General features: G+C 33.2%; 2 protein-coding genes across 4 annotated transcripts; both read left to right on the top strand.

Annotated features, from left to right (window-relative positions):
* Positions 1-1,090: 1,090 nt before the first annotated feature.
* Positions 1,091-2,623, top strand: EndoGI (Endonuclease G inhibitor). 2 transcript variants are annotated; one of them, XM_014243364.3, is made up of 4 exons: positions 1,091-1,199; positions 1,317-1,383; positions 1,438-1,968; positions 2,027-2,623. In XM_014243364.3, exons 2-4 carry the CDS (start codon positions 1,372-1,374, stop codon positions 2,489-2,491), a joined length of 1,008 nt encoding a protein of 335 aa, XP_014098839.1. In that variant the 5' UTR covers positions 1,091-1,199; positions 1,317-1,371; the 3' UTR covers positions 2,492-2,623. The 2 variants fall into 2 exon arrangements, with proteins under 2 accessions (XP_014098839.1, XP_014098838.1); XM_014243363.3 differs by lacking the exon at positions 1,091-1,199 and having other exon boundaries at positions 1,206-1,383.
* A 343-nt stretch (positions 2,624-2,966) lies between these two features.
* Ku80 lies at positions 2,967-6,419 on the top strand. Of its 2 annotated transcripts, XM_014243365.3 has the most exons (7): positions 2,967-3,098; positions 3,772-3,881; positions 3,941-4,036; positions 4,096-4,340; positions 4,402-4,527; positions 4,595-5,276; positions 5,335-6,419. In XM_014243365.3, the coding sequence occupies exons 2-7, from the start codon at positions 3,867-3,869 to the stop codon at positions 6,265-6,267; spliced, it is 2,097 nt and encodes a 698-aa protein (XP_014098840.3). In that variant the 5' UTR covers positions 2,967-3,098; positions 3,772-3,866; the 3' UTR covers positions 6,268-6,419. The 2 variants fall into 2 exon arrangements, with proteins under 2 accessions (XP_014098840.3, XP_014098841.3); XM_014243366.3 differs by lacking the exon at positions 4,402-4,527.
* Positions 6,420-14,313: the final 7,894 nt, after the last annotated feature.

The following is a 14,313-nucleotide window of genomic DNA, read 5'->3' as shown; positions in this document are numbered from 1 at the left end:
CTCTCTTATATATCGACATTAAAATTCACTCTCTTATTAAACAGGCATTGAACTAAGATTTGTGTTCCTTAACTCTTCATACGACCCCGATAACTGCCAAAGTACAAAGTCACAATAAAATCCTCAAGTCGCTTGCCAGCAGCTCATGGGGAAAAGACAAAGAAACGTTGTTGGCGATATACAAGGCAATCGGCCGTCCGGTTTTAAACTACGTCGCACCGATTTTGTCGCCTAAATAAAGTGTAACGCAGACGAAGAAGCTTCAGACATGCGAGAACACTGTACTCCGGACTATCACCTCTTGTTGTCTCGGATCGAACATTTACACAGCAAGGGCCGTATGCTTCCGGTTAAGGAACACAGCATGCTTCTCTCCAAGCAGCAGTCATTTACTTGAAGCGGAACCACCACTAGGATCATCAAGAGGTCCTTACTTGACTATGTCGACGACATTGAACAGCACGCCGTCCAGACTTCGGACGCAAGAAACATCACTCTTGCACTGACCGCCATTCACAGTGGAGCCATCAACACTTTCACCGACTATCTCTCAGTGAACGGCGTCCTTGGAGTCAAACCACCACCCATTGCAGACGAAGAGCTCGAGTTGCCACGAGAATCTAGAGTGACCCTTGCGCAACTTCGTTCTGGGCAGATTAAACCCCTACTTATCCAGAATTATCCGACATACCATATAGATGTCCAGCATGCAACAAGTGCCCGCATGACACTAATCATTTTTTTTCAACGTTGCGTGTTGAAGGTTTGAACTGCTTATACTCTACTAACAATTGTTCATAAATTTCTTTTTCTTTCATCCATTGAATAATAGTTTTAGGAATCTCAAGTGTGCTGTAATCCAAAAGAGTTTTTTGCTTATTTGAGCATCCGATACTTGCGTTACTCCTTTAATAACATAAATATGGCAGATAGTAAGAAAATCTAAACAATATAAAGTTATTTGTTATTCATCCACCAATTGAGACCAATAACATTGATAATTTCAACTTTTACTATGTTTGGTTAATTCTGCCATTTCATGTACCTTTATGTGCTTTTTTTAAAATAAAATGTTAAATTTTTTTGGAACTAGGGAACCCTGTATTTGCGATAACGAAGAATCTGGCATCATCTGATTAATTTATTTGAGTTTTCAAATTATCACAACAATATTAAAAGGTGAATTATCTTTTGCGTAGGTAATAGCAATATTTCGGATGATTCATACATATACGTCATTTTCTACTTACTAAAATATTGTTACTCTTATATCTCTTATACATTTATTCCCACTTCCATAAAATGTTTAATTTAAGCCCGCCAAGTTTATTAAAACCATCAATTCCGATCGTGCATCAAACGAGACCAACCATGACTAGTACGGTAAGTTACATAGAAAACATTTGAATTTTGTTCTTATTTAATATATTTCCTTAGTCCAATTTTGAACCAAAAATATCTTTAGAAACACCATTAGCAGATTATGAACGTCTCATGGAACAGCATGTCCAATCGGAAAATGTAGAAGATGATTATACGTTAGAGAATAATTATAAGAAAATAGCTACTCTCGCACGAGAAACTGTGGATAAACTTCTGTTTGAAGGAAGTTCCATTACAAAGGAGAATCAAGAAAAAATCGCAAAGTTTTTAAACAAAATAAAGGAGGATGCTTGCTTCTTTGACCCGACCAGTTATAATGAATGGATAATTGGTGTGCGCGACAAGCTGTTGAAAAATAATATGATTGACTTTTGGCGTGAACACATGGTCAAAAAAGAACTAGGTATTTGTTGGGCCAGAGATTCTGATTATTTTGATGACATGGAAGACCCATCACCGAGAGAATTTTACAATTATGCTGGCTGCGTGGCACCTTTTGAACAAGTGGATAACTCTAGTTTGTCAAATTTTTTGAATCTCTCGACCCCCGGTATACTTCAAGCACCAATTGCTTCTAGTAATGCTGTAAGTTTTGCCCTAATATCTAAAATTGTTCAATTAAATATATATATGTGTTTTTCAGTTAAATTTTGATGCTGCGATTACGTTAGAAACTCCACTAGCAGATTATAAGCGTCTCATGGAGGAAAATGTTCAATCAGAAAATATAAGTGATGATAACCTCATAGAGAGTAATTACCAGAAAATCGTCGCTGTTGCGCACGACATTGTGTGGAAGCTTCTTTTTGTACCTGGTTCCATCACAAAAGAAGATCAAACGAAAATTGCAGAGTTCTTAAAAAATATTAAAGAGGATGCGTGCTTTTATGATCCAATTACTTATAATGAGTGGATAATTGGAGTACGGGACGAATTGATGAAACGCAATATGGTCGATTTTTGGCGAGAGCACATTGTAGAAAAGGAACTGGGCCCTTGTTGGGCCAGAGATTCTGATTTTTTTGATGATATGGAAGATCCCACACCAAGAGAATTTTACAACTATGCTGGTTGTGAGGCTCCATTTGCTAAAGTAAACGAAAAATGACAACACCGTTGTATCTAGTGCACAGATAAAATGATTCATGTATTGCATGCACAAAAAAATTCAACATTTGCGTCTCGAAATATTGATATACTTTACTTCCTTAATTACACTTGTTTTGGCGAATAACAACAATTTGGTTACATATTTTTATATACATATATTTAAATTTTGTTTTGATAGAAAGTTAAATGTGTTTTTTCAAGAAAATTATTAATATTTAAAATTTTACACATCTTACACATAAATTATAATTGTATGTATGTGACGAACACAGGTGCGCGAACAAAATAGAATCGACGATAAAATGCCAGAATCAACCAGACAGCGAAATTCGTTGTTGCCAGAATGTTGGAGTGGCACATTTTTATTAAAGATCTATTATGTGTATCAGATACCGTTCTAGTTGAAAGTGCGACTGTGTAAAGAGTAAATGAGATCTGAATAAGAAGTTGTAAACTCGAATTATGAGTACTAAGCGTTAAGTAGTGGGAATTAGAAATAAAGTGTATAGACATTAAGTTAGAACTTTTATTTAGCAATCCAAATATTGAACGCAAAATTGGCTTACAAGCAGGCTTGTGCATTTACACCTTTTTTCCCTTACATTGTAAATAATTGTCAAATATTATAAATAAATAATTGTAAAACAGTGTAAACAAATTTGTAAATTATATTATGTAACTCTGGTTTTCAGTAAAACTTGGAAATCCATCTTATTTATTGTGTTGTGCGTTCTAAAACAGAAATAAGCTTTGCCAGTGCTTCACAAAGAAATATCACAGAACATATATAATATATATAAAATACATTCTTTGCTATAAATTGCCAGAATCATCTAGATAGCGAATTCGTAGTTGCCAGAATGTTTTAGTCGATGTTAGGCTGCCAATTAAATTGGGACTTTTGTTTAACAATGATGTGATTGAACTCAAGAGTGAATTAGAAAGTAGACGATTTATCGAGAAATCCGTAACAATATTTACTTTATTTTAAAGTAAGGATTTTTGTATATAATGTAAATATATTATAGGCACTAACCAAGGTCGACGATTTTTTTGAAAAATCCTTTACAATATGACAAAACTTTTGATTGTTTTTTAGGGTATTACTTGGTTCTAGTTAGGATTAACATTATTTTACAATAAATTTGGATCGATTTTTTTTATATTTACATGAATTTTAATTTTTATTTAACGTTTTTTCGATATTTCCAATTCACATCGATCTGACATCGATGTCATTTATTGTCGACTTTTGTGCCTATTTTAACTAATTGTCAGCTGTGAAATTGTGGCGGCCAAATTTCACAACAAATCTAAAGACAAACAAATTTCTGTTTTTCAATTTTTTGAGTAAATTTAATAAAGTCAGCAAAATGGCATTTAATAAGGTAAATATAATTTTTTTCTTCTTAATTTCCAATGAAATTATTAATTGCATTTCTTTTAGGAATTTGTTGTAGCGATACTAGATATTAGACCGTGCGCCGATGAAAATTTGAAATTGAAATCTGTGAAATTAGTATCAGAAATTTTAAAAGATAAGGTAATCTAATTTCCATTAATATGTATGTAAAAACACAGAAATAGAAAGATGTATTTTAGATTTGTGCGGGTAAAAAAGATTTCGTATCATTTGTGCTACTTGGTACTGAAAAGACTTCCAACGATGTCAATGAGCATGTTTTTCCAGACAGTTATAATAATATAACACAATATCAGCAGCCACAATGTCCTACCTGGCAATTGCTTTTGAATTTCTATAAATTTGTTAACGAGGATGCTTGCGATGAGGGGGAATGGCTTGACGCATTAGTTGTTGCAATGGAAGTTATAAAAAGGGGTGAAGAGTAAGTATAACTAATTACCTTAAATATTCAATAGCCATATAAAACACTTTAACTTGTGCAGGTGCTTTAAGTTCCAAAAATCAAAAATACTCTTCTTTTACGATTTCAATGATGTGCAAAATTCTTATGATCTGTTTGACGTTATCGCACAAAATGTTGCTCAAACAGAAGTCGAATTGGTCGTAATGTAGGTGTAATTAATTCATATTTGTATAAAATGAATAAAAGCTTTACTTTTAATTATGCTTGAATAGATCAGAGAATATACAATATGTCGATAATCCAATTAGCGGCTTACCTAAAGCAATATTTCGAGATGACAAAAAAAGCAAACAACAACTCAAAAATGAGGACTACGCTTTGCAATTGATAACCAATTGTAGTGCGAAGCTCTATAATTTTGAAGAAGCTAAACGTTGTATATTTAAAATTACCAATAAACGTCCATGGGTTTGGAATAGTAAACTAACTATTGGCTCAGAGATCAACATCAAAATATCTGGTGTTATTTATATGAAAGATGAGAGCAATATCAAATTGAAAAAGTGTTGGGGCCAAGATGATGAGCTGGTTTCGCGTGAATTGAAATCTTTTGTACGTGGTGCTGAGATTGAGCCTACTGAAGCAGAACTCATTGATGGTTATATGTTGGGTTCCACACCAATACCCTATGATGAATCTTTGAGAGAAGATAAGGAACGCTATGAGACTGGCTTGAAATTTGTTGGTTTTATGAAACGCAATTCCATACCGGAAGAGTATTTCTGTGGTGACTCATTATACTGGATTGTGCATCAGAAAGGTATGAATGCTTCAGCGCAGAAATTGGATGCATTAGTGCGCGCTATGACGAATACAAATATGGCGATGCTTTGTTGCAAAGTGTATAGCGCTGCTTTTAATACTCCGAAAATGGTAGTTCTTTTGCCTAATAAGGTAATTAAAAAAATTTATTATTAATTATATAAATATTATATGAATATTTCTTTAACAGTTGCATCCCGATAGGCCTGCCTCCCTTACAATGGTTGAAATTGCCTATCATTCACAGTATCAGTACTTCCAATTTCCGCCCCTTCATACACAAAAAACGGTGTGTACTAAAGAGCAAATCGATGCCATAGATGATCTAATTGATTCAATGGACTTAACTATAAATACGAAAGAAAGTGATGAGCCACGTAATACATATCACTCCGATCTGCTACCTTTCGAATCCTTGGCACACATTTATGAGCAAAATGTGTTGGATGTTTTAGAAAGGAAAATAATATCAAATGCTAGTGAAGACGATGAGCAATTCGCTGAAATGTTGGATGATAAAAATTTCGTAGAAATCTTCTGGAAAGTGCCTGAAATGCGTGAGAAGAACGCAAAGCGTGCAGCAAAAGTAGTAAAATCGCTATTTACATTAGAAGAAAACCTATCGGAAAACAAAACAAACACAACTACTAAGGTTAAATCTGAATTTAGTCATGCAAGCACTGCAACAGATAGCAGTTCTGCATTGAGTTTTGATAGAGTTAGTGAGGATACTCCAGCTCAAGATTTTCGTCAACTAATAAACTGCATTGTTTTGAAAATCGAAAATCGTACAGAGCGTGATGCAAAATTTCAGATTTACGCAAAACAAATGCGCAATGCGATTTGCTCTTTACTATTTGAATCTAAGGGAAGTTTACATTACGAAAAGTTGGAAGAAGCCTTTACAATTTATCGTAAATACTGTTACGACTTCAACGCGTTTGATGACTACAACAATTGGATTAGCGAAATAAGAACACGAGTAGTACAAAGCGAACTTCAACATTTCTGGCAAAAGGTTGTGGTTGATAAAGATTTGGGTCTTTGCTTTGTGAGTACGGAGGCGGAGGAAAGTAAGCAGGCGCTAAAGAAGTTTTATGAGTTACCTAGTGATAAAATATAGTGAATTAAAGGTTTCGACTGGTTAAGAAAGATTTGTTGCTGTTTATGAAATTTTATTTTATTATATTGTAAAATGTTAATATTGCCTTTTATGTAACCTAAATTAAAAGGCTAGAAACCATGTATATGCGCATCTGAATTATTAAATATATATATAGAAATTATAAACTTATTGTTTTATAAAGTAATTTTTCTTTTTAATTGTTAATTATAAATTTAAGAATGATGTGATTGAAAGTTAATTAATAATAGTATAAATGCTATAATTTTTTGTATTTAATTTTATAAGTGTTTTATTGGTATGTTAATACGAAGTAATGATCGAAATTGATCTCCAGGAGAAGTTCTCTGAACTTTATCTTTTTTCTTCTATTTTTTGTGGTATTCGCTCTGCTTAACAATCAAATGTTCAAATTCCTTTAGCATACTCTTTACAAAGAAAACTCCAAAAAAACTCAATCCTCAAGTTATTTAAACCTTACTACTAAACAAAAAGCAGGAGACCCAAAAACCAGTTGGTACGACGTGGTCGTGTTACAATGAATGGATTGTTAATGACCTCATTGCATGCCATGTGATACCCAATCATCTAACACCTCAGTCTCTATGGCTAGACTAATTTTCCCTTCCCTCCAAATACCATCTAGATTTCCGCTACAAAAACAACTAAAACAAGTAAGGAAGGGCTAAGTTCAGGTGTAACCGAACTTTTTATATTCTTGCAACTTCCTAGGATACTTCGCACTATACATAAGACATACGTGCTATAAACGCAATCGAATAAAGTATATGTAATATATTAAGTTGATGTGGAAAACGTCAACCATAAGATTGGACTTCATTATATTATGTTTATAATGTTTAGACCAACTCCATTCATATTAAGTATTGTAATTTTGTAACTTTTACGAAAACTTCTCCGCTTAATTTCAATGAAATATCACACATTTTGACCAACCTGCACGTTTTAAAGTCAGTAAGGTCGGAAATCAGTCGACAGGGTATATTGTGGGCAAACTGATTGCATTCACTTTCATTTCATTACTAAAGTACACTCAAGGACATGTTCCTATGTAAATATGTAAAGATAATTACCACACTGTCCGACATATTGGGCACCAAGTCTGCTGAAATAACGAAAATCATTATAGGTAATGTATGGGGGGTAGGGAAATATGTGAACCAATTTTACACACAAAGATGAACCGTTATTAAAAAAACCGGCTCACTAAATTTTATGAAGATATCCCACATATGGCCGATATATGCAGTATAAAGTCAGTCAGAAGTCCGAAAATCTTTCTATTAGGTATATGGAGGCTAAGAAAAATATTGACCCGATTGAACCCATTTTTGACATAGAAAGATACTATTATCAGAAAACAATTCTCATCGAATTTCGTTTATATATCTCTTATATTGATCGGCAAAAAGTCAGATAAACGCACTGGGGTCCACACTCTCGGTATCTGGGAGCTTGAATAGTTAAGATTCGATTTTGACAGTTTTTAGACTTGAGCTGGCATACATTAAAGGTACTATTTGTGCAAAGTTTTATGCCGATATATTTATTGGAGCTTGATTTGTATACAGGAAAGTGAGAGAACAAGTTGGAACTTAAAGTTGTGTTATATGGGAAGTAGGCGTGGTTGTAGTCCATTTTCGCCAATAATTTTCGCAGTATAACATGGGAATGTCAAGATAATAGTACCTACATAGTTTGGTTGAAATTGGTCGTGTAGGTCCCGATATAGGTGATTTCACCTAAAGGTGGGCGGGGCCGCGCTCATCGTCCAATTTTGATACCGGCTCCTATAAAACCCTCGTGTAGCATCCCGGTTGTAAAATTTATGTCTCTAACGCATTTAGTTACTGATTTATTGCACTTTTCGTAGTTTTGAACAAAAACGTTATATGGGTAGTGGGTGGGGTTATTATACGACTGCACTTATTGTCACACTAAGAGGTGAGTGTGGTAAGAGGTGTTGAAAAAATGTATTCTGTGCAAATCTATGTTATATATGGTTTGGAAGATAAATCCATTAAACCTATTAGAGGGCGGTGCCAAGGAATATGTGTACCAAGTTTCATCAAAATATCTTATTTTTTACTCAAGTTACTGTTTACTCGGACAGACAGTCACCCGGAATCCAACTCGTCTCGTCATACTGATCATTTATATATATATGACCCTATATCTAACTCGATCAGTTTTAGGTGATACAAACAACCGTCAGGTGAACAAAACTATTTTACTTTGTAGCAACATGTTGCAAGAATATAAAAACGAATGCGAGTATGTCAACCCCAAGAATTTATGTGGGACTCACATGTGGCTGAGTATATAATTAGTTAAATAAAACTTATTGTGTTACCGTCGTACAACATTCCTCAAATAGTTTTAGAATGCTATTGCCGTGCTAACAATTCTTTGACGGATATTAAACCAGGTTAATTCCAGTTATGTAGTCCGATTCTTGTCGGGGAAGAAAAAAAGTAAATAACAGTATTTATGTTAACTGAAATGAATTCGCGGAGGAAAGAAGTCCATATCATCAGCATAGCGCTTTCCGCGTCGTAGAGTAGTTTTTTGTCTCTGTTAAAAATTCAATACAGACCTTGACAAAGTTCAGTTAGAAGTTGGCAATATTTATATTTGCTATCAACTGGCTAAATTTAATTGTTGGGCAGTTGTCATAAATATGTATATGCTTATCTTGAAGAAATATGCGTGCAAACTAGTGCGTTGGAATTTTAGAAATATAATATATACGCAATTCTCTTCAGTGAAGTACTGTGCTGTAAGCAAAATTAACATTATTTAACTAAATCAGGGGTTTTCAAGTGGAAATAGTATATATCCATCTCTTTTTTGATGAACATAATGTTAAGGGGCAGTAAGGTTAAAAACTTATAACGCCGAGAGAGTTTTTTGAAATTTACATTTTTATTAAAAATGCCGGTTAATTTGTTATTGTAAAATTATAATTATGAACGAAAAATTTCAAACGAGCGGTGCTGTAGTTTCGAAGTAACGAGGGACACCGACTTTGAAAACGTGTGTTGTGTGAAAAACGCTTTAAAGTTTTGAAAGCTTTTGTAACACGTTCATAGGACTGGTATAAAAATGCTTAATGTTGCTCAAATCGACTTGAAACTTAGACGCAACGTTTTTGAGATACTATGCATTCATTTAAGAAAACAATTCGAAAAAAAGTTTTTAAATCTTACTCACCGCATAAGAACAGCAATACCACATTTATGAGAAAAATAAAAGCACTGCATTTTGCTCTCAAAGGCTGAGCTTAAGTTTGGGTTTATAAGCAAAATATATTCAAAAAACGAAAATCGCTGTGATTCTGATTACCACTGTGCGACTATAAATCTGTGCCCTGCCTGTATTTGGAACAGTGGAAGCTTTGATTGAAGATAAATAGTTTATAAGTTTGGCGTAAACAATAATTTGATATTTTTTGCAAGAACTAATACCACCAAAATTCATAGCAGTTTTAAGTTCTGTGGATCTTAAAGAGTGGCAAAATAAACAAACAACTGGTATAAATGCTAATAACTGGCATAATTAAATACAGATGGAATAACAATACGATATAGCTTTTAAAAATGTCTATATTCTATTCTACTGAATATATTTGTTGTTGCTTTTATGTGTACATTTTTTTTTACAAGCGAATATAGTTCAAATATGGCGAGCAGAAAAGTAGCGTTACAAAGTTGGCTAATAAATTGACTCCATAATTGCATGCAAAGAAGAATGGGCACATATTTACATACTACGTAACCATACATACATACACATGTCTATATGTAATTTGAGTTAGAAGCTGTTGTAGCTTGGCTAAGCTAAGATAGATTTCTGCTTACACAGATGACTGTGCGTTTGCTTAACACGCTTGTTGATGATCTTTGCGGCATATTTTACCACTTATGGTTTTTAGTGCCTTAGGCTTGTTTACAAAGTTCAACGAACCTATTTCCAACGTTAAGAACAACTTCCATGTTTGTTCTCGCTTTTCTAGCTTTCTTCAATTTTTATACACTCGAAACGTGTTGTAACAAAGTATTATAGTTTTGTTAAGGGTTTAGGGGTAGTCAGAGGCACGAAAAAATGAGAATTTTCAGCAATTTTTTTTTGCTATTAAGTCATGTTATTTTACAAAAGTAGTAATATGGCATTATTATGCAAAGTTTTGACTTGAAGTCACGAAAATTTCAAAATAAAAATTTTATTTCCAAAGTTTTAGCTGTCTGTGGAAATTCATCTAAAATTAATCGGGAAAAAAATTAGTTTTATAAATAGATAATCCTGGGCCTGATCGAAGCTTTTTTTTACAAAAATTAACAAAATTGCGGCCTCAGCAAATTTTTTTCTAGATTTTTGGGAAAAAATCAACAGTTAATTGACATTAAAAAATCTAAATTTTTGAGAAAAGAGTCCTTCGATCATGCCCGAGTTTATTATGTATTCTACTTGTAAAAGCTGTATAAATTTCATTAAAATCTTCTAAGCGGTTTTCGAGTTACAGTTGTCACCAGTTCAAAAAACATAGTTTTGAGAAAAAAGCATTTAAAGTTTCACACTAGAGCTTCCCAGCGCTTTGAAGTGCCCGATCGCTTTTTGTTATTTGTCGAATAACTCAAAAAATAATTATCGGATCAACTTGAAATTTTCAGAGAATATTTTCAAGGCCAGGGTAACTTCTCGCCCTGAGCAAAGTGCATCTCGCCGCTATGGAAGAGTTCTCACTGGACACTGTCCAATGGGCACTCATGTGGTACGGCCTAGAGTACTATCCGATGCTAAATGCCAAAGTTGCATGGAGGAGAGCGAGGTGGAATCATCATGGCACTTTCTCCTCCAATGTCCGGCTTTCGCTAGGCTGAGATTGAAATATCTCGGCAATCACACTTTTGGTGGACCTGAATACTTAGCCGAAATGGATATTGGCCGTCTTAGCGTCAAAGCGTTTCGTCGACTTGTAAGGGTCTTTTGATCCAGATTATAGGAGTTTTGTAGATATCACAACGGACCGGCGTCTTAAGCTGTCCAAGTGGGATCCTTCTTGGGATCGACCTCCTAACCTAACCTCTTAAAAGATCTTGAATCAAATTAAGAGGGTATTGAAGTATTGCCCAACTAAAGCTATAACATTTTCCCATCTTTCTGGTAATTTGTAGATTCCATCTTAAGAGAGCAGCGCTTGCATTAAATTTCATAAACAATATGATACGGAAGGAAAGGATAAGAATTGATGTACAAAGTGAACGAATGGCTAGACATTTCCCACTTTTATGTGAAATTCTATAGCTTAGAAGCTACTTCACCAATTTCCAACAAATTTGTTGCATAAAGTTAGTCTGACATTCTTATGTTATGTATAGTGTGATAATGGGCGAAATCGGACTACAACCAAATTGTCGTACCACAATTTTTCTATCCCACCGATACCGAATATGTGGAGCACAACGTCACAATGGTAAACTGTTACTAAAAAATATTATATACACTTGATACGAGCTGAGTTTATTTAGCCATGTCTGTCTGTCTGTTTCTGCATAAGCTAGTCCCTCAGTTTTTGAGATATCGAACTGAAATTTTTTATTTGGCAAGATGCCTTCAAGAAATTTAGCATAGATTATTGTCGAAAACAACACTACAATCTCCGAATAAATTGAATTTGATAGTAATCGCAAAACGTTTTTCGTTGAATGCAAACCATATACAAATACATTTGTACATATGTATTGTAGGTTTACATAAGTAATGTCTTTTAAGGTTTTAAATCTTTCAGCGACTTTGATATTTGCAAATTGCGAGTGTATACAATTTTCGGTTATGCCCGAACTTAGCCCTTCCTTACTTGCTTCCCCGAATTTCGTTCTTCCTTAACATTTCATTGTCAGCAAAATTTTGGAATGTGTTCATTATTTTGAAACCTTGCACTATTAATTAAATCAAAAAAAGTATTGTATAAATCTAGCTGTTTCAGCTATAAAAAAATTAAAATTTTTTGTCTCGAAATCAAAATTGGTTCCGCTGATGATAATTTTTCATGCGCTCATATTACAACATATTAAAGCATACCACAAACAATGTAATGGGAATCAAGAGTTAAATAACTTGTAGTTAATGAAAATAAAAAATCTTTGATATTTTTCTATATATTCAAAATAATATTCGTACCATACATTCAGAATTTTAAATATTCATATGCATTCTTCTATGCATATATCGATGCTTAATTCAAATTTTGCTCAGCATTTCACTTCTCCAATCGTTTAAATAAACATAAAATTTTTTTTCTGAACGCAGTGAATGAAAGATAGTGAGTGTGGATTTGAAAGTATATTTATTTAGAAACGTAACCATAAAAAATCAATAATAATTTGGGTTAATAATATATGTATATACAACTGTTATTATAAAAACAAAATATAAAAGCTTCTGTACATAGCGAATATAATTTCATTACGAGCAGTTGTTCAAATGTTAAAACTTTATCTCCGGTCCAATCGTATACATACCTATGTGTGTGTGTGTGTGTGTGTACATCTCTATATACTTATATAGTGCATACAGTTGCTGGCACAAATTTGTTTATTAGGTCAATTTAGTATAGTTTTCTATTTTTATTCTATCTTTCGACATACATAAGTAACTGCAAACGAATGCGTTAAAAAATTATTAAACACCATAATTTGCACACGAATTATTTGATCAATTGCATTTTTTATACCAAGAACAAGGATTGCTAAGTTTGCCACGACGTTTGTAACATCCAGAGGATGTCGGAGACCGTATAATATACATATACATACTTATATACAAGTGCATATATATATACCATATATATATGTATATATAACTTAACAATCCTAATATATATATATATATATAAACAGCGTGACGAGTTGAGTCGATTTAGCCATGCCCGTCCGTATATATGCGAACTAGTCCCACAGTTTTTGAGATATCCATCTGAAATTTTTCACACGTCCTTTTCGCAGCACGTCAGCAGCTGTTCATTTGTCGTCCTTATCCAGTTCTGGAAAATTTTATTTGTGAAGGCTATTATGGTTTCGGTGCAACCGAAGTTGAAATTTTTTTGTTTTGCCAATTATTAGCCAACGGAATTTCCACACGAATTATAATATATGTATTTTTGTTATTTCTCTTTTGGTCAATCAAAAACAAATTTTATTGATAACGAGTCTGCAGAGAGTTGAGACTTAAATGAAATTGCTTAGTATAATATAAATTAATATTTTTGCAATTGACGCATAATTTTTAAAGAATGTTCAAAGTCTTGCACATTTTCGGGTCATTAAGAAAAATATTTAGTAAAGTGAGTTCCTCTATATGTATATACATTAGGTTGTCCTATATATCACAAAGATGTGTTTTTGCAAACGCTCCCTAAAGAAAAATATCCAACGTAAACCTTCTCTTTATATATAATTTTCACTGTGCCTAATCGTATTTGTTTTCACCAATGTATATAACATGAAACTTTTTGATTTTAGAAACCGGTCAGTAGTTCTATCCCAAGATCAAATGTAAAGTTTGCATATAACATACATATGTACATATGTTCGTCATAAAACCTTATCTAAGCTAAATGACTAAAACAATCAAAAAGACGGAAAAAAAAACAACTAATGTATTTCTAATTACAATACATAGCATATAAAGCGTTATAGTCTGTTTATATAATTATAAATATACAAATTTCACACTAAGAAGAACGCTAACGTAGTTACTGTCACAACGTTGGTTATAAATTTCTTCGCAAAGAAGTTATATTTTTTCGTAGAAATTTTTTGTAGTTTTTTAACAGACTAAAACTAAGTTGCTATGTTTAGATACATACTTACATAGTTAGCCTTTCATTATGTTTACATCGGCAAGAAAGTGTCAAGCTATTTATATAACTTACCTTTTTTTTTCTAAAAACAAGTTTAACACATTTTATTTTAGAGACACACGTTGGGATTGTAATACCGTTAGTAGGTAACAAGCAAAAGCAAA

Source organism: Bactrocera oleae, chromosome 3 (assembly GCF_042242935.1).
Source record: "Bactrocera oleae isolate idBacOlea1 chromosome 3, idBacOlea1, whole genome shotgun sequence".
In the NCBI taxonomy this organism is placed as follows: Eukaryota; Metazoa; Arthropoda; class Insecta; order Diptera; family Tephritidae; genus Bactrocera; species Bactrocera oleae.
The sequence above is the reverse complement of the archived record's forward strand: the minus strand, read 5'-3'. Positions and strand labels throughout refer to the sequence as shown.

What these genes read in the sequence shown, in the direction of transcription:
- EndoGI (XM_014243363.3), top strand. Translation starts at nt 1,303, where the DNA reads ATGTTTAATTTAAGCCCGCCAAGTTTATTAAAACCATCAATTCCGATC. An exon ending in GACCAACCATGACTAGTACG is followed by an intron (nt 1,384 to 1,437) that starts GTAAGTTACATA and finishes ATATTTCCTTAG; the next exon opens with TCCAATTTTGAACCAAAAAT. An exon ending in CAATTGCTTCTAGTAATGCT is followed by an intron (nt 1,969 to 2,026) that starts GTAAGTTTTGCC and finishes TGTGTTTTTCAG; the next exon opens with TTAAATTTTGATGCTGCGAT.
- Ku80 (XM_014243365.3), top strand. An exon ending in CAGAAATTTTAAAAGATAAG is followed by an intron (nt 4,037 to 4,095) that starts GTAATCTAATTT and finishes GATGTATTTTAG; the next exon opens with ATTTGTGCGGGTAAAAAAGA. An exon ending in GAAGTCGAATTGGTCGTAAT is followed by an intron (nt 4,528 to 4,594) that starts GTAGGTGTAATT and finishes ATGCTTGAATAG; the next exon opens with ATCAGAGAATATACAATATG.